Below are 26277 nucleotides of genomic sequence, written 5' to 3'. Positions count from 1 at the left end.
GAGGTCAGTATAGGTGCATCAAAGCTGGGACCGAAATAATGAAAACAGCTTCTATCTCAAGGCCATCAGACTGTTAAATAGCCATCACTAGCACAATAGAGCCTGCTGCCCTATATACATAGACTTGAAATCACTGGCCCCTTTAACAATGGAACACTAGTCACTTTAATAATTTTTACATATTTTGCATTACTCATCTCATATGTATATACTGTATTCTATTCTATTCAACTGTTTCTTAGTCTATGCCGCTTTGACATTGCCCGCCCAAATATTTATATATTCTTATTTCCATTCCTTTACTTTAGATTTGTGTGTATTGTGTATATTGTTGTGAAATTGTTAGATATTACTTGTTAGATATTACTGCACTACTGAAGCTAGAAATACAAGCATTTCGCTACACCCGCAATAACATCTGCTTAACACATGTATGTGACCAATAAAATTTTATTTGATCTATGATGGTTTGCAAGCCCTGCCACATCTGATGAGCGTCAAAGCCGTATTGTGATTTTTAGAAGTGTCCAGGTCAGTGTCCCGCTCCTTGAAAGCGGTAGCTCTAGCGTTTAGCTCAGTGTGGATGTTGCCTATAAATCCTCGGCTTCTGGTTGGGATATGTACATACGATCACTGTCTGGACGAGGTCATCGATGCACTTAATAATGAAGCCGGTGACTGATGTGGTAAACTCCTCAATGACATCGGATGAGTCCCGAAACATATTCCAGTCTGAGCTAGCAAAACAGTCCTGTAGGTTAGCATCCGCTTCATCGGACCCACTGTTACTTCCTGTGTTAGTTTTTGCTTGTAAGCAGAAGTCAGGAGGATAGAGTTGTGGTCCGATTTGCCAAATGGAGGTATGAGGGAGAGCTTTGTATGCATCTCCGTGTGTGGAGTAAAGGTGATCTAGAGTTTTTTCACCTCTTTTGCACCGGTAACATGCTGGTAGAAATGAGGTAAAATGGATTTCAGGTTTCCTGCCTGCATTAAAACCCCTAGGAGCGCTGCCTCTGGTTGAGAATTTTTTTGTTCACGTATGGCCTTATACAGCTTGTTGAGTGTGGTCTTAGTACAGGCATCGGTTTGTGGTGGTAAATAGAAAGCTACGAAAAATATAGATGAAATCTCTCTTCACTAATAATATGGTCTAGAGCTTATCATGAGGTATTCTAACTCAGGCAGGCAGAACCTCGAGACTTCCTTAATATTAGAGATTGCGCACCAGCTGTTGTTAACAAAGAGACACACACCACCCCCCTTGAGTTTACCGGACGCTGCCATTCTGCCCTGCCGATGCATAGCAAAACCAGCTAGTTGTATATTATCCATGTCCTTGTTCAGCCAAGTTTCCGAGAAACATAGGATACTACAGTTCTTCGGGTCCTGTTGATAGGATAGTCTCGAATGGAGCTTGTCCAGTTCGTTCTCCAGTGATTGTATATTTGCAAATAGAACAGAGGGTGGAAGCGGTTTATTTCCTTGCCGCCATAGTTTCATCAGGGTGCCTGCACGTCGGCCTCTATATTGCCGTCTCTTTCTCTTCCGAGGGTCGGGGATTAGGCCTCCGACTTGTTGAGATAGAAATCTTCATCCAAATTGAGTTTAGTAATCACTGTTCTGATGTCCAGAGGCTATTTACAGTCATAGGAAACGATGGCGAAAAACAATATGTACAAAAAAAAGTTACGATCAGTGCAAAAAAACAGAAAATAACAGAATTGGTCAGGATCCCGTAAAACGGACGCTATACATTCCAGTGCCATTCTAAGGTTAGGATGAGGGTTAGGGTTGACCCAGGATGGGGAAATGAAGCTAAAGGAAGGGTTACTGGTGTGAGCACATGATTTATTTATCTCTCTCATTCATTCTCTCACATTCACTGCTGTGTGTATGATGACCGTGAACAAAGCCCAGTGCCAAATGAAGACTATCCTCTATCAGCTGTAATATACTGCCTCCTTGTGGGAAACTTTTATAACTGCGGTATTAATCACATTATAATGAATGGGTATTCTGCTTTTTGCATGGACTTGAAAACTTGTGCTGTTCTTAATTTGCTTTTATACTTTGGATCTAAACATCCCAAATAATACTTTACACAAATAATACTTTACTGATATAAAACAAGCAATCAAATAATTCAATGTTTTGTGTTCCATACACCAAACTGATGTCTACTAACTGGACAGTATTATAAACAATGGTTTAGCCTACTAGTAATATTTCACGTTAGATGGAAATTCAAGTTTCTATTTTCCATAAAATAAGGTTCTACCGAGATTTGAACTCGGATCGCTGGATTCAAAGTCCAGAGTGCTAACCATTACACCATAGAACCTTGCTGCGCATGTCATTCGAAATAAAGATATATAAACATGATCAATGCCAGTATTGATTAAATGTGTACATGAAATAGATGTAAAATTCTATTTCGGATGATTATATTTGCTTATCCCATAGTCAGACCCAGCCAACCAATATTTACCCGTGTCTAGTAGCTGACAAATCATTTAATCACCATTTGAATGCAATTGCAATGCCACAAATGACCGGGAGGTGGCAACCTGTGCTCATCATCAAAAACAGACTTCCTTTCAAAGAAAGCCCATGTGGTGTCCAAAGTGAAAACAGAATGATTTGGGAGTTTTGACAAATGGTAATGCCATGAAATGTTATATCTTAAAATGTGTTTTAATCTGCTTGTTACTGTAGCTAGTAGACAAAATACATATTAAATGTAGCCTATGTGCATAGATAAAGAGATACTGTATGTCAATGGCCATTTCAATTGGTTTGACAAATATAAGCCTAAAACCATAATTGATGGGAATGGCCATGAACAGGTTTTTCTAGGTGTATGAAAGGAACAGGTCCCACTCTAAGCCTACTACCATGTGTAATGAATGACAGAGCAGGGTGAAGCTGATGTTATTTGCAAGTCAATGTTATCCTCCTCCTGCAGAGTGTGTTAGAATGCAATATGAATTGCTCATGCCAAGGTGCTGTTTCGCACTGGACTGTATTAAGCTACAATATGAAAAAATACACTGTTATCTTGTTCATACAGAGAACAAGAGAAACGGAGAATATTGCCATCAAAGAGAGCAATACAAGTATGCCAGATATTGACAATGACCACTTCAAAGATCTTAATAGTCCTACATGTTCATAGTCATATTACATAAATATTGTGTTGTTTAAGCTAAGGGAATCATATTTTTATGGTGACACATGCCTTATTCCAAAGAGAAAATGTGTAGGTTGTTTTTGGTTGAGCAATGTCTTCTGTTTGTGTTTGCATCAACAAAGAACAATGAACAAGTATATTAAAAAAGCCAACATTCTATCACTCTTACATACCATTAGACTTTATGTAACTAAGTCATGCGGATGTGGTTTACTGTTTCAATTGGTAGTGTAGTATGGACATACAGTACAGCATCATACTGCATCCGGAATGTGAGGGATAGTTGAGTGGGGATTGCAACATGAAAGGAAAGCAGTGGAATTCCTAAGATCCCAGATACACATGCCTGCGGGTGTTCATGTGCCCAAGTCTGTGTCAGGTGTGTGTGTGTTTTGTGATTTTGTGTGTGTTTTGTGATTTGTGTTAATGAGTGCATGAACGTGTGTCTCTGTATGTGTGTGTCAGCATGAACATATGCGCGTGTGTGTGTGTGTGTGTGTGTGTGTGTGTGTGTGTGTGTGTGTGTGTGTGTGTGTGTGTGTGTGTGTGTGTGTGTGTGTGTGTGTGTGTGTGTGTGTGTGTGTGTGTAGCTACTGATGTGGGTAATTACCCCTTCTTTCCCCCAAGAGGTCAGGAGGAGAGAGAGGAGGGGGGATGGGAGGGATGGAGTGGGGGATGGAGGGAATGGCGGGAGGGGGGCAGGTTCCCAGGGGAGGAGAGACCGATAAATCACTGTGCTGTCTCTGTGCTGACACCAGGCTTGTCTGCTGGGGGAGGCTCACAACAACACTGTGGCCTTGTCTCTCTGTCACTCACCCCCATGCTGGGCAGGAGCCATCCCCATGCTGCCCTAATATAGGAGAGGGAGGGGAGGTGGGCATTGGGTACCTAGCACCCATTGGTTCAATATGATATCTCTTTTTATAATTGGTATTAATTTGAGAGAGATGTACTAAAACAGCCTAGTTCGATGTTGAAAATATGATATGAGCTTTTACAATGAACCTTTATTTAACTGTGAGCTACAGATGCAGTCAAATCAAATGGAAAAAACTGTTGGTGTTTACACCTGTATTTGTTTTATTTACGACTGCACAGGACAAACAATAATTCAATCAAAACACTTCAAAGTAAAAAATCACCTGGACTAAATTATAAATCTTTTGAAATAATTTGGTTGGAAGCAATGATTCCTGTTTACTGTGTAATTTATCTCAAATGTGGCAAGTTGCATGTGCCTAAAAATGGCCATTCATCAATTTGAAAATAAAAAACTGAACATTCTGCTCCATTGCAGTCCATTGTGAAGTGCAAGGGTGCCAATATATTTCACAGCATCTGTAGGTCATTTTATGTGTGTTTTTGGAGACAAAAAACTGGTTGTTGCATCTTCACAATTCCTCATTATACAACCACTCCCTCTTGCTGTTCTTTTGGCTGCTGATATTTGCCTATAGGTAGTAGTAGTTTGCCTTGCTTTTACTGCTGAGCACAAGCCCTGCCAAATGCAGTTTTACAAGGATGCTGCCTGCTTCTATTGCTTGAAGACAGGTGTGTGTGTGTGTGTGTGTGTGTGTGTGTGTGTGTGTGTGTGTGTGTGTGTGTGTGTGTGTGTGTGTGTGTGTGTGTGTGTGTGTGTGTGTGTGTGTGTGTGTGTGTGTGTGTGTGTGTGTGTGTGTGTGTGTGTGTGTGTGTGTGTGTGTGTGTGTGTGTTTAATATACAAACAGTAATGTTGAGTTGATTGTATAGCCTCGTATCTTTTCAACAGGACATTTTCCTAAAAACAAAAGAGCTTCTTCCATAACGATGGTGTGGTGGGATGGTGTGGTGGCTGAGGACTGAGGACATGTGAAAGAAGGAGTGTGCTTTAGTGACCAGAGTGCACTGGGACCTGCAGGCCTCAATCAGACCCCAGTCAGTATCATCCCTCTCTGGGCTGACCTGCCAATAGCAATAATGTATGTCCTTCACTTATCACATTCTATCATCTATTATTATGCCTCCCCCAGAACAAAACAACTACCTATGCACGCTGTTGCCCGTCCTACCCACTCACCTCCTACATGAAGCATCTCCAAGCAGCAGCCTGCAATACATTGCATTCCTCCTTTTTTCTAATAAATGGGATCCTAGACCCTGGGAGGGAGACCAACAAGCTGCATTAAAATTCATGGGGGAAAAAATTGCAATAAAATCTCTCTCCCTCTCTCTCTCTCTCTCTCTCTCTCTCTCTCTCTCTCTCTCTCTCTCTCTCTCTTTCTCTCCCTTTTTCACTCTCCTTTTTTCTACCAGCCTTGCACACTCTCTTTCATTCAATCTCTAACTCTCCCACTGGCTCGTCTTTCTTAGCATCCCCCCTGCTGTCCTTCATCCCCAATTCTCTCTCCCTCTCTCTCTCTCTCTCTCTCTCTTCCTCTCTCTCTTCCTCTCTCTCTTCCTCTCTCTCCCTCTTCCTCTCTCCCCCCCCCTCTCTCTTTCTCTCTCTCCCCTTCCCTATCATCTCTCTCTCTCTCTCTCCCTCTCTCTCTCTCCCCTTCCCTATCATCTCTCTCTCTCTCTCTCTCTCTCTCTCTCTCTCTCTCTCTCTCTCTCTCTCTCTCTCTCTCTCTCTGTATTTTCCACCTCTGGCAGGTTGTGATTTCCACTGTCAGAAAATTGCTTTTCAATATCTGTCTCTCTAATTATGGGGTCTGCTAAAGGGGTCCTGCCACCAGAATACCAATAAATGTCTCTAGGATTTTTAGTTCTGAAGGAACAAACAATGCACAGTGAAATCTTATAATGTACGTTAATGTAAAATCTGTTAAAATTTCTTAGGCCTATGAAAGCTTATCAGTATACAGGCTATAGGTCTCCTGCTGTAGCCATTCACTAAACCCTAAACCTCAACTAAATCTTGTAAGAAATCATGTGGAAATTGAGCACGTTGAGGTGACTAAAACTACTTGGAGTAGCCCTGGATTGTAAACTGTCATGGTCAAAACATGTTGATACAACAGTAGCTAAAATAGGGAGAAGTCTGTCTATAATAAAGCACTGCTCTACCTTTTTAACAGCACTATCAACAAGGCAGGTCCTACAGGCTCTAGTTTTGTCACACCTGGACTATTATTCAGTCATGTGGTCAGGTGCCAGAAACAGAGACCTCGGAAAATTACAATTGGCTCAGAACAGGGCAGCACGGCTGGCCCTTAAATGTACACGGAGAGCTAACAGTAATAATATGCATGTAAATCTCTCCTGGCTCAAAGTGGAGGAGAGATTGACTTCATCACTACTTATTTTTGTAAGAAGTGTTGACATGCTGAATGCACTGAGGTGTCTGTTTTTAAACTACTAGCACACAGCTTGGACACCTAGACTATGGGAGGCGCACAGTACTACATAGAGCCATGGCTATGTGGAATTCTATTCCACATCAGGTAACTGATGCAAGCAGTAGAATCAGATTTTCTTTAAACAGATAAAAATACACAGGGACTGTGAAGAGACACACACATAGGCACAGACACACATACACATAAGACACGCACTCTACACACAAGTACACATGGATTTTGTATTGTAGATATGTGGTAGTAGAGTAGTGGCCTGAGGGAACACACTTAATGTGTTGTGAAAAGTGTTATGAAATGTAATGTCATATTTTGAATTGTATATAACTGTCTTAATGTTGCTGGACACCAGGAAGAGTAGCTGCTGCCTTTACATACATTTGTTTGTGAGGTGGAATGCTCTTTACTTATGTTCATAGTTTATTTGAGATGTCCAAACATGAACATGACCTAGATCTTGAATATAATATTCTCATAGGGGCCGCCAACCTTTTTTTGTCAATTCAGCGTGAATACAATTATAGATATATTACGCAACATTAAAGATTTGTGCAACGACAGACGATTTGTGGGAGAGGAAATAAGGTATTTGAATACTGTAGGTCTACCCAACAACTCTGTTTTATTCATCACTATCACTTCTAATACTCTAACGGGTTAAATTGTCCTCTCAGCCGTTTCTGTGTACTTGATTGACGTTTGGAGCACTATGATGGCAGAATCCTCCAATCAACAAACGGTCAGTGTACCCACGTGGGTATTCTCAATACTCATTGGTTACTTGCATCAGTGTTGATTGTGGATGTGTCGAGCCCCACGTGGAGATTTTATTCAATCATTGAACAATTCCATTGCACCCCCTTTCTATTGAACATTTTACAGGTACTGTATATAAAATAATAGCATTGTTAATATAGGAGTCTCAAATTATCCAAAAATACAATACAAAGGGGTGTTCAATTATATGGCTACACGAATTAACCGATTTGAGTAGCACATGTACAATCATGATGAGAAAATGAAGAAGGAAGTTTATTTTACTAATATTATTAGACTATTTATACAAGAGCACTGGTCAGAAATGGTTTAGGTCTAAAAAGCAGTTTTGGCCTTAAAATGTTAAGATTTAATCTGTCATTAGACTCAGTAGACTTGATGCTGTTCATAAATAAGGGAAAAAGGATAAACCTTGGATCCAGTCCTAGGCTGGTTTGATCAACAGGAATAGATATATTCTCCCTTATCGTTCTGTCTCAACAAATGTTTCTCTCTCAAGAAAACAACTCATAGCATTGAAGATCAGGCGAGGATCAGAAAAGGAGGGAGTGAGAGGAAGGCAAAGCGAAAGGAGTAGGCTAGTATAGAGCAACCAACGAGACAAAAGAGACTGCATTGAATGTGGTGGTTTCCGTCTCGGAAGCCACATAATATAGCCACATTTTCTCTTTATTCTAGACGGTGAGAATACACCGGGGAAGGGACCATTTACTTGAAGAGAAGGTGAAATTCTACTCTTTCGAAGTGCGTAGTCACGAGGACTCTAAACATCTAGTCGCGGACTGGGTGCATCTTTACTACATCGAGTGTTCTTTTTCTGTGGGTTGGAGATCGACCAGAACAAAGGGAGTCTTGAGCAAGGAGTGAGTGAGCGAGCCGAGCCCCATTAGTCATTACCGCCTCTGAAACCAGGCCAAATGCGTCTCTGAAAGCGACAATATACCGTTTTCTCAATTTCTGTCCGAATATTTTTGCCCATAAGAGGAAGAAGATTACAAAAACATCAATCGGCGCCCAAAATGTTTCCTCAAAATCGACCCCCGGTAAGTAGGCTAATATTAACATGTAACATTCGGTAATGGCTCTCTTCCAGCTATTCTATAAAGCCACAGCGATCCAGAAATTCTTATTAAACCCTTGTTTGTCTATTGAAGAGAGTTTATTTGAAAACAGTGAAACAACTTGAGTAAGAATGTATACAGAGGTGCCATAAACTTACTACATGAGGGATTGTTACATTGTGTCTCTTTGTCATTGTATCCATGCTATTTGTATCCGGAATTCCTTTGTGGTCATGTTTGTCAAAAAGTAACACATGCTGCAGTATTGTAAACCCTTAGTCAATCTACGTTTAACATTTCAACGATGGGGGGGTGTAAACTGAATCCGACATAGGTCAAATATGGGTCTGTTATTATCCACACTAAGCAGAGGGGATTTATTCTGTCAGAATTTGGCCATTCTCAAAACAAGCATTTTTGTGAACCTCCCTGTGTGCAAATTTTGGCCTCCTGTTCTTGGTATTAACTTTCAAGTGTCAAATTAGACCATTCTACATCGAGTTATCCCAAAAGCTATACTGTACTGGTCTAGGTTTGTTTGTCCTTTCCACACTCAGCAGTCTATTTGAGGGGTGAGTCAGCTATAGGCAAGGGCTTGGGTTATTGACACTTACTAAATGACCTACTCCAGTAAAGTGTCACTTATTGTTTTCAAGAATTCATTTTTCTCATTGCTGATGTGTTTGCTTTTGATTGCCAGATACTTGTGTTCAAATCAAACAGTCTATAAATGAGGCCTGGACACCCATTATTAGGAACTGCAATCTCAATTGACTTTGAATTGTTAACTAAATATTTGTGCTATAAGCTCAGCCCATGTCACATTATGTGTAAAACAAAATAGTGTCCTGGATGTACCAGTTCTGTGGAATCAGTACAACATTTCAACAGGCAGGAGGGCAAAAACACTGTACATGCCATTCATATAAAGTAGCCTATCAAAAAAAAAAAGCTCCTATTTTAAAACCGAGTAACCCTTGTCCCTCCCTCATGCCACCATATACCCCACCCTGAGGGAGAGTGCTTTCACATTCATGTCCTCCTAGGGATGGAGATTAAGCTGCTAAGTATGACGCCATGGTCAATGGTCAGAGGCAGAGGTTGATTGGGCACCATTGTCCTTAGAACACATGTAGGCTAAGTTCTGACCTTTTCCGTAATGCCATTTATAATCAATGAAACCTTGTACTTTGATAGTAGTGGGTACAAATTAATTCTACAAGTTATTTTGATTGGAGCTCTTTTCCGCTGCCTTCTGAAAGGAAATTCTACCTCTCCAGATTGTGTTTTCTCTCCATACCATGCCCATAGTACCCTAACAGAACAGATCTATACAGACCTTGTGTTCCCCCAGCCCAGCCAGCTGTGCAGCTGACTGACTAGGAGAGAACTCAACAGAATGTGGGGCTGTGGTTTCAATCCCTCTCATCCACCAACTCCGCAGTCCACAATACATCCCCCGGGAAGCTAGCTACCAACCACAGCTCAAATATATGGTTATGCATCCTGGAGGGGGAGAGAAAGCACGGGTTCGGTTTCAGTTCAACCACAACCGACTTGAAACACTGTGAAAGCTTGTCGCTCCAAAGTCATTGGCTTCCATTAAGGCCTGTTTTGGAAGTCCCAGGGAAACTATATAGTAATTTTATGGATGAATGTTTCTCGAATTCCTTGTTATGTGGAACACATGGTAGTGGGTGTATTTCGCTACACCCGCAATAACATCTGCTAAATATGTGTATGTGATTTGATGAAGTGACAGAATATACAGCCTGAAATGTGCATTCGGTCTAGTCATTTTTTTAAAGTCTCAAAACCTGGTTTTGTCTGAGGGAAGCCATGCATGAAGTTCAATTGATCTTTAGGTAAACACCTGAGATGCAGAAGTCTGAAACCTTCTTCCTCATTTGGTTACATAGCAGTGAGCCATTGATTTGATAACCTTTGCTGTGGTGGGCAGACTGCTTAGTGTAGTCAGACATTGGTGACCAGCTCCACCTTGCAGTTCCTGGAAATCAGCATAATGCGGACTAGTAGAGTTATCAGCACTGCTGTCCTCAATGCTTAGCATCCTGTTCCCTTTAGTTCAGATCACTTAATAAAACACAGCTAGGTCAATGCTCCACTACACAGGTCAGGCTGTAGAGTGTAGTGTACCATCACACCTAATGATTAAGAGATCTGTCACTCAGTCACAGGAGAGGAAATCTGGCCTCCTGAGGGTTTGAAATCTGAAAAACCCATCATCACCTCCACTGGCTTCGAAGCTCCCTAATAGTGCTTCGGGTCATTTCCATGTAAAAGGAACCATGAGCACCAGGGCATTTCCATGTTAAAGGACCCATGAGCACCAACTTGTGAAGTTCATATGAGCACATACAGTTGGTGTCAAATGAAAGCTGAGTATATTGTTTGGAAAGTATATATACCTTTTTCAACCATTTTCCATCCCAAAAAATGTCATGATCATTGCTTTGATTTCTGCCCAAACAGACTAAAAAGGTTAGTGAAGACAACTAACATCAACAATTTTATATTAGTTTTGCACAAATGATTTGCCTTCTGTAAGTTTTAAGAAATATTGCCTGGGGTAAAGTCAGTCTGTTACCTATTTATTTTACCAAAAGGTAACATGTAGTATGTAAAGAAAGAAAATAAGTGAGCCTCCACCCCCAACCTTCCACCCTATTCCCCCTACCCATCCAACATGTCTCCATCCATAACCCCAACCATCCAACATGTCTCCATCCGTAACCCCAACCATCCAACATGTCTCCATCCAACATGTCTCCAACCATAACCCCAACCATCCCACATGTCTCCATCCAACATGTCTCCATCCATTCCCCAACCAACCAACATGTCTACATCCGTAACCCCAACCATCCAACATGTCTCCATCTGTAACCCCAACCATCCAACATGTCTCCATCCGTAACCCCAACCATCCAACATGTCTCCATCCGTAACCCCCAACCATCCAACATGTCTCCATCCGTAACCCCCAACCATCCAACATGTCTCCATCCGTAACCCCCAACCATCCAACATGTCTCCATCCGTAACCCCAACCATCCAACATGTCTCCATCCGTAACCCCAACCATCCAACATGTCTCCATCCGTAACCCCAACCATCCAACATGTCTCCATCCGTAACCCCAACCATCCAACATGTCTCCATCCGTAACCCCAACCATCCAACATGTCTCCATCCGTAACCCCAACCATCCAACATGTCTCCATCCGTAACCCCAACCATCCAACATGTCTCCATCCGTAACCCCAACCATCCAACATGTCTCCATCCGTAACCCCAACCATCCAACATGTCTCCATCCGTAACCCCAACCATCCAACATGTCTCCATCCGTAACCCCAACCATCCAACATGTCTCCATCCGTAACCCCAACCATCCCACATGTCTCCATCCGTAACCCCAACCATCCCACATGTCTCCATCCGTAACCCCAACCATCCCACATGTCTCCATCCGTAACCCCAACCATCCCACATGTCTCCATCCGTAACCCCAACCATCCCACATGTCTCCATCCGTAACCCCAACCATCCCACATGTCTCCATCCGTAACCCCAACCATCCCACATGTCTCCATCCGTAACCCCAACCATCCCACATGTCTCCATCCGTAACCCCAACCATCCCACATGTCTCCATCCGTAACCCCAACCATCCCACATGTCTCCATCCGTAACCCCAACCATCCCACATGTCTCCATCCGTAACCCCAACCATCCCACATGTCTCCATCCGTAACCCCAACCATCCCACATGTCTCCATCCGTAACCCCAACCATCCCACATGTCTCCCTAGCAGCTAGGGTTGCTTGTCTGCCACACCTACCCCTGTACTGTACTAAACTTTACTCTATTGTACTGAACTCTACTCTACTGTGCTTTACTGGGCTGTACTGTGAGTCCAAACTTGTGAAACAACTCTATGACCTGTACAGATTTGGTCTTATTTGGGGTTCGAGCTCATTACAATAATAACCCGTGTCAAATAATACCCGAACATGCAAAGGAGGATATTACATATTTCTACCTTTGTGTACCTATTCAGGATGCATCACCATGACATTCATAATGATGCCTTTCAGTGTAGTACACATCAGGGACCAATGATGTCATTCTGTTACCAGGTGTTGGTTATTGAACTACAGCAAGTGAAATTAACTAAAATACTTTGTTTATTATTATTTATTTTTTACTCCGTGTCACATCGTAGCTGACATCTTTGAATGAGTTTCAGGAAAACTTGATCACATATAACTAATGGAGATTTTACCAACATTCTTTTACCAAACTTTACATCGGCACTGTGTTTTTATTAAAGTCTCAATGCAGCCATTTGTTATAACAATATCAAATAATTTCTGGATAACAAATAAGTACCTATCTGTAATAGTTTTGATTTAAAATGGTCAAAAATAAACAATAGCTTTTTATTTTTATTTTTTTAAATTGTTTCTGAAGCAAAACTTTTGCTAGGACTGTCTGGGAGTGGTCTGAGTGGGGAGGGGAAAGCTAGCTGTTATTGCCAGATAGGTTTGGAGCTCTTTGTTATTGATCTATTGACCATTTATAAACTTGGTGGTTCGAGCCCTGAATGCTGATTGGCTGACAGCTGTGGTATATCAGACCGTAGTATACCACAGTATGACACAACTTTTTTTTTTTACTGCTCTTAGGTTGGTAACTAGTTTTATAATAGCAATAAGGCACCTCGGGATGTGATATATGGCCAATATACCACGGCTAAGGGCTGTGTCCAGGCACTCTGCGTTGCGTCATGCATAAGAATAGCCCTTAGCCATGGTATATTGGCCATATACCACATCTCCTTGGGTGTTATTGCTTATATGTACCACCTGGTGATGTCACCAGGCAAGCTGAAACTCCCACCCATACAAACCCGTGTAGATTCTATTTTCAAACAGCAACTATCAGAAAATAAATTCACACTTTTACAGTGTTTGGTTTCATCAGCCGTTGTAAAATATTTAACAAAACACAGGAAAACAGAATTTTGACTGCACTGGGCCTTTTGTTTGGAAATTTGATTTGGAAATATTTAAAAGTAGTCATTGTGTGTTGCGTTGTATGGTTTGTTTAACTTTGCAATCTATGGTTTTACAAGTGAAATATTGGGAGTCATTCTGTTATCGTGGAATTGCACTTCATATAATCAGTCTTTATGTACATGTATCCCCCTCATCCTCTGAGGTCCAGTAAATATGCCAGCAGGCTCCTGGAGTTCTGTTGGCCCAGTCAGCAGATCCTCCTGCTCTACCATCAGGCCCTGATTGATCTAGGACTCCCACTGGGCTGATTCTGGAAGGATCCGCTTCATCAGGGCTGGGCTGGGGAGGGAAGGGAAGGGAAGGGCTGTGGAAAGCAGGGAGGCAGGCAGAAGGACAGAGGGAGGGATGCCTTGCCCCCACAGACCCAGCGTGAGTGCGGCACTTCCTGTAACCCAGCTTGCTTTAGCTCTTTATTTCCAGTGTTGTCCTTGAGAGGAGCTCAGCTATCGATTAGACGGCCGCCTGCCTGCTAGTCACAGCCAACGATTATCCTGCACGAGAGAGAGAGCAATGGAAAGGTTTCTGGGCTAGGTTTACACCAGTTCTGGAAGTATGGAGTTTAAGTCTGGGCCATGGAAGGAACAAACAGGCTGTGGGTGGGCTACCTAATGAAGGAAGGCACCTACAGCAATTTACACAGCTGACAACCAAACTGTTCTGCAGTGCTAATGAACTATGACAGCAGGGAAATTTGAATAACGAGATTTCAGGAGGCGAGAGAGGAGGGGGGGGGGGGGAGAAGAAGAAAGATGTGTGGCGCTAATGAAACGGGTGCCTAGCAGCCCTCTCTTAACTGAGAGAAGAAGTGATAGAGATTACTGGGGCATTTCTCTCACTTACTCACTCACGTCCACAGCAGAGCAGAGAGATGCTGGAGGTTGGGATCAATTGTGAGTGTGTGCGCTTATGTGTCACTGTCAGTGAGGTGCTTTAAAATGCAAAAAACTGGTTTGTTGTTGACAATCATATTTGAATAATTTGATATGAGGCTTGAACTTCAAACGCTTTCTGCTAGGACAATAAATTGCCATGTTTCACGGTTGTTATGTTTAGTCCCTAGGGGATGCTTGAGTGGTGGGGGGTGGAAGGCGGTGGGGGGGCTGCTTCCCTTCTATGGTTCTCAGCTGGTAGACTGGGTTAGGTTAGGTCTTTCATGCCTTCCTTTCCAATACTGTGTCCCCAGAGACAGACAGACAGACAGACAGGCAGTGGCCCAGCAGAATGGGAGCATGGTGGGTGTTTACTCGTAATGATCTGCTCTGTGGGAAAGCACAGTGTAATTAGCAGGCTGGTTCATTGGCTAGACTGGTTTACAGTTCCTCTGCTGTAGGAGAGTGGGTGGAAGACTGCTGTGCCTAATATAGGACAGACAGGAAGGCTTGCTTCTTTGCTTCAGTCACCTTATGTGGAATCATCAAGTAGAATACTTATAATATAGTCAAGCTACTGCCTGGTTACCTATGAGGACAAGGTAATACTGGAAATTCCTTATAAATAAATATTGACATAATAACAGTGGTGGAAAAAGTACCCAATTGTCATACTTGAGTCAAAGTTAGATACCTTAATTGAAAATTATTCAAGAGAAAGTCACTCAGTAAAATACTACTTGAGTAAAAGTCAAAGTATTTTGTTTTAAATATACATAAGTATCCAAATTAAATGTAATTGCTAAAATATACTTAAGTATCAAAAGTAAGTACAAATTTCAAATTCCATATATTAAGCAATCCAGATGGCACCATTTATTATTTATTTTTTACTGATAGCCAGGCACATCCAAACTAAGCATGTGTGTTTAATGAGTCTGCCAGATCAGAGGCAGTAGGGATGACCAGTGTGGTTCTCTTGATAAGCAGGTAAATTGGACCATTTCCCTGTCCTGCTAAGCATTCATAATGTAACAAGTACTTTTGGGTGTCAGGGGAAACTGTATGTAGTGTATCCGATTACAAGTACCTTGGCATCAATGGATACCAAACTCCTTTTAAAAAGCAGATGAAAAAGGTAACTCAAATAACCAAAGTAAACCTAGCTAATTTCCAATTAATAACTAAATTGTTTGACTACAGAGGTAGCAAAACTGTACTTCAAATCTATGATACTCCCCCAATTAACATACGGCTTGACTTGTTTTGCCCAAGTTTGCTGTACAACTTAAAACCCATTCAGTCTGTGTACAAACAGGCTCTCAAAGTGCTTAATAGGAAGCCCAATAGCCATCATCACTGTTACATCTTCAGAAAGATCTTGAATACACTGATGCATGTCTTTGTATTCAAGATCCTAAATGGCCTAGCTCCCCTCCACTCAGTACTTTTGTTAAACTGAAAACCCATACCCATGGCAGCAGATCCACAAGGTCTGCCATGAGAGGTGACTGACTAAAGGTGCTTTTCCTTAAGGGAACTATACAATCTGCTTTCTCTGTGAGAGCTTCCCATGTCTGGAACGCACTGACGTCAGAGAGACACACAACTGCATCACCTATCACACCTTAACAAAAAAACACAAAGACATGGCTAAAGGCCAATCAGACTTGTGAACATAATCCTTAGCTGTGTATTGCCGCTTTCCACGTCTGTTGTCTGTAGCTTGTGAGGTGTGGAAACACTTTGTTGCTTTTATGTGTTTTGTTGCTTTTTGTGCTATTGCTCTATCTACATGCTACGTGTTGCTTGTCCTATGTTGTTCTGTCTACATGCTACGTGTTGCTTGTCCTATGTTGTTCTGTCTACATGCTACGTGTTGCTTGTCCTATGTTGTTCTGTCTACATGCTATGTGTTGCTTGTCCTATGTTGTTCTGTCTACATGCTACGTGTTGCTTGTCCTATGTTGTTCTGTCTACATGCTACGTGTTGCTTGTCCTATGTTGTTCTGTCTACATGCTACGTGTTGCTTGTCCTATGTTGTTCTGTCTACATGCTACGTGTTGCTTGTCCTATGTTGTTCTGTCTACATGCTATGTGTTGCTTGTCCTATGTTGTTCTGTCTACATGCTACGTGTTGTTTGTCCTATGTTGTTCTGTCTACATGCTACGTGTTGCTTGTCCTATGTTGTTCTGTCTACATGCTACGTGTTGCTTGTCCTATGTTGCTCTGCATGTGCTCACTGCTCATTGGGACCAAGGTAGAAAATTAGCCAGCTGGCTAAAACCAGCACTTTTACTGAAATGTTGATTAATGTGCACTGTCCCTGTAAAAATAAACTTAAATCAACTCAAGTAAAAGTTTTCAAAAATATATAAATACCCCCCCAAAAACGACTTAAGTAGTACTTTAAAGTATATTTACTTAAGTACTTTACAACACTGCATAATAACCATCATATCAAAGAAGAACTTGGAGTCATGCGACGACATGTGTGGTCCTCCCACTACGACTCGGGAAACCATGCAGTTTATTCGGCTACATATGAAAAATGTTACGATGACCTTCACAAGGTGGTGAAAGTGCAAAGTGATGCGCTCAATGCTTCTTTCCAATAAATTGAGGGTTTTATTCTGATGACATGATGATCGATGCTTTGCGGTCGTTTGACAAATTAAAATGATCTTGCTCTTTTGTCCAAAATATCTCATCATGTAGGCTATACCTGCACTGTATCTGTGAGCTGTTGGCTAGAGCACACCCGCCAATAACAGAGTGGGCATATTTGCTATATATCTTAACATTTTTTGTGACAAACCCATCTGTAGAGTTAAATGCAATATGACTTGTATTTTTTTTCAGTACGTGCTAATTTAACCGTAAAAGTAATTGTTTTATGTGCACTACCTCATCACGCACAGACTTCTATGCACAACAAGTCAATTTGATGAAAATACATCTCTGGTGGGATAATGTGCATATTTTATTTGTGTGGAATTTAGAATATTCGCATGAAAATCTATCGCCAGTTGGTTGGAAACCTGTCTTATGCCAGACAGAAATCATGTGATATTTAGGAAAATAAGGAGCGGTCTGGCCTTTAAATTAGGGATGCACGATCTATCGGTGAACATATCGGTATCGGACGATATTAGCTAAAAATGCCAACATCGGTATCAGCACGATGTCTAGTTTAACGCCAATGACGTAATGACGCCACGTAAAATTTTGCAAACATTCCTAAACTAGCCCACCATGTCTGCTGTGTGGATCGAGCAGTCAACAAGTCAAGCAGTCATTTGAAAGAGTAACAAAATTTCAGCAAGACAACTCGATGGCGAAATCCATTAAAGCCAAGATAATTGAATTCATTACCCTTGACAATCAGCCATTCTCTGTCGTGGGGGAAGTTGGCTTTCGCCGAATGGTCGAGCACCGGTACACACTACAAAGTGCTCTATTTTTCAGATGTTTCCCTACCGGAGTTACACATTAATAGCAAATTATAAGGCATAATTTGTTCGACCGCAACTTCTGGGGTAGCTAGCTTTAGCTTGGTACCTTGCTAGCACCAATATAACCAGCCTGAAAACAATGACCAGTAAAAACTGCAGTCATTTTCATTATTCTTAGCAATGATTTGGGAATCCTTGTGAGTAAGTATTAGCTAGGTTGCTACTTGTTGTTCGCCTTTTGAAATTGAGCTTCAGTTCATGAAAATAAATAGCTAGCCAGCTACTTAACCCTGTTGCCCAAAGCTAATGCTATAAGTGGTCAGCTACCTTCATCTGGCTAGTGAGGCTCGACAGGACAGGGTTATGTGTTGTGATGCTAGCCACAATAAGGATTAAGGACAATAGTGAAATTTGAGGTTTGCCTTCAAAATAAGTGTAATTGACAGTGATGCAAATTAATACAAATAGTAAAATTATGCCATACTTTTATTTTGAAGGCTATAGTTGAAGGTTATATTAATCCAATAAGAACTGTTTTATAAATTAGGGTTATTTTAGGTGATGACACCTAGCTATATAGTTTTTGGGGAAGAACATTGTTTGCATCCATGAGCTAGCTAGCTTTTTTTTATGACCAGCACTGTAGGTGTGCGAGGGAACTTTACCAGCATCATAGCATACGTATCGACGAATCGTTGTGACACATCAAATACGCGTGATAAAGTAATCAATGTGTAATAACTACGCAAAAAAATGTATGAACGCGTTAAATTATTATGTGATGTGCAGTCATAATCAGGTTCTGATTGGTCAACCAGATTAGTGGTATAGTGGTAAATAGTTTGTTTTTTTGACACGCAAAGACTCAAACAGCGTTCCATAGAAATCCTGGTTGAGAATGAAACGACTGAAAAAATGAACAATGAAAAAGCACAGCAAGTAAGTGAAAGAAATAGGTTTTGATTATGTTTTACTGGTAATGGGGACATACGTAAATGCCAGCAAAATAAAGTTTTGGTCAGTGTGATGTGTGTGTAACCTTTTATTTAACTAGGCAAGTCGGTTAAGAACAAATTCTTATTTACAATGAAGGCCTACCCTTGCCAAACCTGGACGACGCTGGGCCAATTGTGCACCGCCCAATGGGACTCCCAATCACAGCCGGATGTGACACAGCCTGGATTCGAACCAGGGACTGTAGTGACGCCTCTTGCACTTAGACGCAGGGCCTTAGACTGCTGCGTCCGTGTGTGTGTTAACTATTTAACTTTACTAGAATGCTTAAAAGGCCGCTAAAATTCTGTTCTAAAATTTGGAGTCATTGCAAATTAATTTGTGCCACTTGTGTTGCCTGGAGCTTGCGAATGGATTTAATAAATAGCCTGTAACCTCAGTTTATTGTTGTTGTTGTAGCCTTGTTATTGCGCAATTATTAATGGGTATGTTTAGTTAATGAAACTGGAAGTTATCGATTGTGATCATGGTCACAGTTCTATCGTATTGCAGATCAGCTGTTAGAATGCATTAGGTTGACCGTAAAAGTCAGTCAGATTAGGCTACAGGTAAAAAGAACCACTGGCTGTTGTTGACAAGCATAGGCCTATTCAGTTCATATCCATATTATTCATATTTGATTCAGTGATTGAAATTACGACCCCATCCTCGGTAGCCTATTCCAGCAGGCTATTGGGCAACAGAAGCACTGCTTACCATGAAAATCGCATCGCTATTCATGTCGAATGTCAATTAGAACTAAGCAAGCTGTTGAATCGTTCATCTTGCCTGGGCTACTGTGTGTAGGTCATCTGAAGTGAGATGTAGGCCTAAGGGGCTATAGGCTACCTGCATCTAGCATACCAAACCATGGAAAAGTTGAATTACAATCATAAACCCAGTGTTTCGTCAGTAGGCCTAGCCTATGCCTATTGAAAAGACATGTCGATCTCCCAAACTGGCCATTTATAACAGGTTCTAGTCGTAACTTTGGAACATAATAAAGGCACGGTTGGCAGAAAATAGTCTTAACGTTTTTGTTTTTTTAAAGTTTAATTAAGGGCAAATTATTTTATTTTGTGGCAATCAAATTAGTTTATTAGTCACATTTAGCTCGCAATAATTATTTTGATGGAAAACTGAATTTTGCATCTTAGGTCGTTAAAGTTAAGTCGAGGGTAGTTCTGAATCCGGTCGATAACTTTACAGAAAAATAGTTTATTGGCTAACTGTGGCAACTTGCTGCGAAAACATTTTTTGGGGGCTAGTTTTCAGGCCTTGTGGGCGAGTTTTAGTAGTCAACCCTGCATGCATGGAATGCCACACTTAGTTCCATAGCGAGAGTGTGTGTGTGTCCTTTGTGTATCTCTGCGCATGTGTGTGCCTGCATGGTGGTTTTTTTCTGTGCATGTCTCCCTCACTATCTGTGTACGTGTGCGTGTGTATTAGCACGTAGGCCTTTTTAATAGCAGCCAGACTCTCTATATGAAGCATCGGTAGTTTGCAGCAGGCTGAGTTTGCTGCCCTGCCAGCCTAGCTCCAGTCCAGCGCAGTCCTTCCTGGCTGGGAATCATGTCAACCCGGATGGCCCTGTTGGGCTTCCTCCTGCCTATTTAAAGGCCCATTGTAGACGATTTAGGCCAGATTTTAGAGCCATTACGGTCCTGAGATGCCTCCACCTCCCCTCTCTTCCATTCCACCTCTTCACTCCTCTTTCCCACCACTCTACCTTTCCCAGCCTGGGCCTGATTTAATTACTACATTATTGATTGATATAATTTATTTAAGTATCATACACCTACCGTTGCCCAGCCCACATGGGTTTACAAGACACTACTGAACAAAATAACATTTAGCAAATTCTGCCCATACAATTGACTTAGTCCTTGCTGAGCTCGACCAGGGCAGATTACTAGGGGACTCAGGGGAAGGAGGTGGCTGATCAGATGGCAGCCTGACTCTACCTATGGCTTCTTTACAGGGATGGTGCCCTTTAGCCTCTGGACCTGAACTGTACTGGTCTTCCTGGCAGGATGGAAAGCACATGGCTGTTTTTGAGCTCGGCACATTCCCTGCCTTCCTATAAGGCCAATAGGAATCAGTTGGAGTAATCAGAGTGATTGTATTGTACTGGAGAATACATGTAGAGTTGAAGAGATCACTGTCTCTATCTGTTTGCCTGCCTGCCTGGCTGGGTTGGTGATTGAGTAATCCCATGGTGGCCAGGTCTACAGTGTGACCTCTGACATCGCACACTAAATCAGAGCAGCTGACCAGCGAGGTAGAGGGGTCAGAGTCAACAGACTGACTGCTAATGAAGGGCCAGCTCCACTCTTTCATGTTGTTGTTTCCATGAGGGGCCACAAGGGTCTGCTTGCGTTCCTGCATGTATCTACTCTGACGTTGGCCTGAATCATAACAAGCCCTGTGCTTAGGAGCCAGAATGGCTGATGTTAGCAGAAGCCAAGGCAGAAGTTTCCTGTCTTAATACATTTCCCCCATCGCTGAGCGTAACTACACTCCACTGCTGGGTCAGCCTCGATCCCACACTCCCCATTTCTGTCTGAGGGAGGCTCTCTGCACCTGTTCTTTGGAGCACGTACACACTGAGGTGAAAAGCAACAAAAAAAGGGAGAGTGGAAAATGGAGAGTTAGAGAGAGAGAAGGGCAGTATTCTCCCTCCCTCTCCTCCTTCCACAAAATGGCCTTGGTGCTCTTGTTCCTGAGGCTCCTTTCTCTGGCCTGTGAAGAGTAATTGGGGGGTGTGTGCGAAAGTGAACGAGAGACTGCGTGTGTGCCTGTGTTGTGTGCCCCTGCCTGTGCTCTGAAAGGGAGTATGAGTATCTGGCCAGCAGATTGAGTTGGATTGCAGGCAGGCAGGGGAGAGGGGCTCGTTAGAGGCTGAACAATGAGCAACCCCTCTCCTGAACCTCAGTGGACCCCGCTCTGTTTTGTTCTCCCCACCAGACGTAGCACTGCTCCTCTCCCCCTCCCCCACCTACCCTCACAGACCTGGCCTCTCTCTGTCACTCCCGCACGCATGTACATGTACGCTTATACAGTGGGGTCAGAAATTATTGACACAATTGTTAAAGATGAGCAAAAATGACTCAAATAATACATTCAAATACTGAGCTTTATTGTATGCACAGAAAATGGGAAAATGATTTATACTAATACAATTGCTCAGAGAGATTTTGTTTAACAAGTAATGTATTTTTGTTCTCAAAGGTACAGGTAAAAAAATGTAACACCTGTTTTCAATACCTTGCAAAACCTCACCTTGTGAGGATAATCAAATTGCCACCAGACTATTACATTGACCCCCCCCCTCCATTTGTTTTGTATACTGCTGCTACTCACTGTTTATTATCTATGCATAGTCACTTCACCCCTACCTACATGTACAAATTACCTCTAACCTGTACCCCCGGACAATGAATCCGTACCAGTACCCCCTGTTTATAGCCTCATTATTGTTACTTTATATTCTTATTTTTCTTTTTTAAATGTTATTTGATAAGAAAATGTTTAACTCTTCTTGAACTGCACTGTTGGTTAAGGACTTGTAAGTAAGCATTTCACGGTAAGGTCTACACTTGTTTTATTTGGCGCATGTGACAAATGGCAATGAGCCTTTTTCTAAAATGTTTTATGAGATTGGAGAACACTTTGGGAGAGATCTTAGACCATTCCTCTATACATGTCTGCGCTTATGAGCGGCCCTCTTCAATTCAAACCACAGGTTTTCAATGGGGTTCAAGTCCGGAGACTGAAAGTTGATTTTTGTGGTCAATTAATTAATTGTGAATTTGGATGTGGGCTTTGAGTTTTTGACATGCTGGAGATCCACTTGTGGCCAAGTTTCAGCCTTCTGTAATGCTGAGCGATTAGTGCTTTTTAAAGTTTTATCAGTTTTCGGTTCATTTTTTCCGGACATTAAATGCACTATGCATTATGTGGGTTGAATGCTGTAACAACACAGAATAACACAATGAATAAAAGTCCCATCATGGTAGTGACTGTCCATTACTTCTTATCACTTATTAACCATCATTTATTCACATCACTTTAATAAAATATTTGTTGTGTATATTTTGTTTTATTTGATGACTTATTTAATTCCAAGTCATCTCATCGCTATAGAGCTGCTGTCTGGAAAAATCCCTATTTTAGTAGTTCTTCAAAGTAAATAAGGCAGAATTGTATTACTGCTGAAGACCAACTATCAACCACTCATGTACTTTCAGGTAGAGAGAGCCCCACAATGCAACTCTCACACTTTCTATCTCAGACCAGACTAGTATGGATTATGGTCATTGTAGTTAGTGTAGCATTGGAAATGTGGTAATTATGTAGAAATTTGCCTATTAAACCCACCACTGGTATGCGTGGCCAAAGAGCCCTATTATCATTTAATCTGACCATAGCACCGTTACCAATCCAAGTGCCAATGACCTTTAGCTAACTCCAGGTGTTTACATTTGTTGGGTGACATTAAAATGGAGCACTTTGGCCATGCACATCGGTGGTGAGTTTTTTTGTGTCGAAAAAAGGTGCATATGCAGGAAATAAACCAATACCTACTGTAAAATATGATAGGGGATCTTTGATGTTGTGGGGCTATTTTGCATCCACTGGTTCTGGGGCCCTTGTTAAGGTCAATGGCATGAACTTTGCCCAGTACCAGGATGTTTTAGCCAAGTGGCAACAAGTAGATCTTCCATCAAGACAATAACCCCAAGTACACACTTGAACCCCACTGAAAATCTGTGGTTTAAATTGAAGGGGGGCTGTCCATAAGCGCTGACGAAGGATGTCAAGAATCTGGAAAGATCCTGTATGGAGGAATGTTATCCAATCTCATGAAACATTTTAGAAAAAAGCTCAGTGCTGTTATCCTCACAAGGTGAGGTATTGAAAACAGATGTGTCAATGTGTATTCGACCCCTACCTTTTTGAGAATTTTTTTAGTAAATAAGAAATCTTTCTCTGAGCAATTTGTAATAGCATAAAATAATTTCCCCTTAGTGTTTATGTGTCTTTATCAAAGGTGTCAATTTCAGACTCTACTGTGTGCATGTACACTGAGTGTACAAAACATTAGGAACACCTCTTCCATGACAGACTGACCAGGTGAAAGCTATGCTCCCTTTTAGATGTAACTTGTTAAATCCACTTCAGTCAGTGTAGATGAAGGGGAGGAGACAGGTTAAATAAGGATTTTTAAGCATCGAGACAATTGAGACATGGATTGTTATGTGGGGCAATCCGAGGGTAAATGGGCAAGACAAAAGATTTGTGCCTTTATATAAGGAATTGTAGTAGGTGCCAGGCGCATTGATTTTGAGTGTCAAGAACTGCAGCGCTGCTGAGTTGTTCACACTCAACAGTTTCCCGTGTGTATCAAGAATAGTCCACCACCCAAAGGACATCCAGTCAACTTGACACAACTGTGGGAAGCATTGGAGTTAACATGGGCCAGCATCCTTATGGAATGCTTTCGACACCTTGTAGACTCCATGCCCTGACGAATTGAGGCTGTTCTGAGGGCAAAAGGGGGTGCAACTCAATATTTGGAAGATGTACATGTACACTACCGTTTAAAAGTTTTGTGTCACTTAGAAATGTCCTTTTTTTTTTTTTTTTTAAAGAAAAGCACTTTTTGTCCATTTAAAATAACATAAAATTGCTCAGAAATGCAGTGTAGACATTTTTAATGTTGTAAATGACTATTGCAGCTGGATTTTTTTTTTTTATGGAATATCTGCATAGGCATACAGAAGCCCATTATCTTATCAGCAACCATCACTCCTGTGTTCCAATGGTACGTTGTTAGCTAATCCAAGTTTATCATTTTAAAAGGCCAATTGATCATTTGAAAACCCTTTTGCAATTATGTTAGCACATCTGAAAACTGTTGTCCTTATTTAAAGAAGCAATTAAACTGGCCTTCTTTAGACTAGTTGAGTATCTGGAGCTCAAAATGGCCAGAAACAAATTACTTTCTTCTGAAACTTGTCAGTCTATTCTTGTTCTGATAAATTATGGCTATTCCATGCGAAGAAGGCCAGCATCCTGGAGTCGCCTCTTCACTGTTGACGTTGAGACGGGTGTTTTGCGGGTACTATTTAATTAACCTTCCTCCCAATCCTCTTTCTATTCTGGTTAGGGCCAGTTTGCGCTGTTCTGTGAAGGGAGTAGTACACACGGTTGTATGAGTCGCCTCTTCACTGTTGACTGGTGTTTTGTGGGTACTATTTGATGAAGCTGCCAGTTGAGGACTTGAGAAGTCTGTTTCTCTAACTAGACACTAATGTACTTGTCCTCTTGCTCAGTTGTGCACCGGGGCCTCCCTTCTTTCTATTCTGGTTAGGGCCAGTTTGCGCTGTTCTGTGAAGTTTATGTAGACATGGACACACTCAGTGTCTCATGCTAACATGCATACCTGTATGCTTTTTGTGGTGCTGTGCAGGTCCACACTGCAATCACATGCAGGACCCAGTGCTGAATACATTCAGCATGTCCTCTCTCTCGACCTCTCCCTTCCCCAGTTATCCTTCTCCACCAGGGAATCCAGCAGAATGAACAAGCCTTGTACTTCATTTGACTAATGTCTAATGCTTCTGCATAGGGCACACGAGTGGAGCTAACCCACTCAATTATTTCCTATACACACAAACACACACACACATTGCCTCTCCTCTGTCCTCATCTGTAGCTTTTGCATCAGGGCAGTGGGGTGGGCCTCCATTGATAGAGCACTAGAGAGACCGACAAGAGAGCCACTAGCCCAGCGGTCAATCCCTTTGTCTGGCTGTCCTGCAGCATTACCCCTTAGGCCCTGCTAACTAATTGCTCAAAGTCCTGCAGAGAGGGATCAGAGAGGAGGGCCAGACTGTTGTGTGTACCACCCATGTGCTCTGATGGGGTGTCCCCTATTCTCCCACTGTCTTTTCCTTCCTTTCTTACAACCCAGACTTAAACATTAAACAAGTGTCTTAATCTGGTCAAGAGCCCCTTGTTCCCCTCTCCCTCCTGGTGTACCTCGCATATCTGGCCCTGACACTTTTTTGTCACTTCACAATGGTTCTTGACTCCCCTGGTTTCCGTACAGTCTCTCCCTCATCTTCCCTCCCCTCTCTGTGTGCAGATACATACCACACACGCCTCTGTGTCTTTCAGCTCTGTCCTTCAGCTTCAGCTCACTCATCATGGCTCTCCAACTCACTCCCACTGTTCCCCATACAATCACATCTCTCATAGGACCCCCCCCCCCCCCCCACACACACACACACACAATTATTGTTTTGCACTCATCTGGTATTTGATTCATACATGAAGGATGTTGACCTAACTTGGAATGTAAACATGCAGTGATAAAATGGGTATGAGTATACCATTTCTGAGAATCTGAGAACATTGTGCCAAATCACTGCAAAATATATTAAGTATATAGTGGGTGTTGTCTGAAAGATTTTCACACTT

The 26277-nt window shown here is 41.9% G+C and overlaps 1 protein-coding gene and 1 non-coding gene across 5 annotated transcripts in view; one reads left to right on the top strand and one right to left on the bottom strand.

Annotated features, from left to right (window-relative positions):
- Positions 1-2269: 2269 nt before the first annotated feature.
- On the bottom strand, positions 2270-2341 carry trnaq-uug (transfer RNA glutamine (anticodon UUG)). The gene has a single exon. It is a non-coding gene; the product is annotated as a tRNA-Gln (tRNA).
- Positions 2342-7726: 5385 nt separating this feature from the next.
- The window catches only part of LOC109902528 (transducin-like enhancer protein 1), a 41658-nt gene continuing 23107 nt past the window's right edge, over positions 7727-26277 (top strand). For all 4 annotated transcript variants that reach the window (XM_031786100.1, XM_031786098.1, XM_031786099.1 and 1 more), the window contains exon 1: positions 7727-8346. In XM_031786100.1, coding sequence (XP_031641960.1) covers positions 8323-8346 — 24 coding nt within the window. In that variant the 5' untranslated portion in view covers positions 7727-8322. The remainder of the gene's footprint in view (positions 8347-26277) is intronic.

The sequence above is a fragment of the Oncorhynchus kisutch genome, linkage group LG13, assembly GCF_002021735.2.
Source record: "Oncorhynchus kisutch isolate 150728-3 linkage group LG13, Okis_V2, whole genome shotgun sequence".
NCBI lineage: Eukaryota > Metazoa > Chordata > Actinopteri > Salmoniformes > Salmonidae > Oncorhynchus > Oncorhynchus kisutch.
The sequence above is the reverse complement of the archived record's forward strand: the minus strand, read 5'-3'. Positions and strand labels throughout refer to the sequence as shown.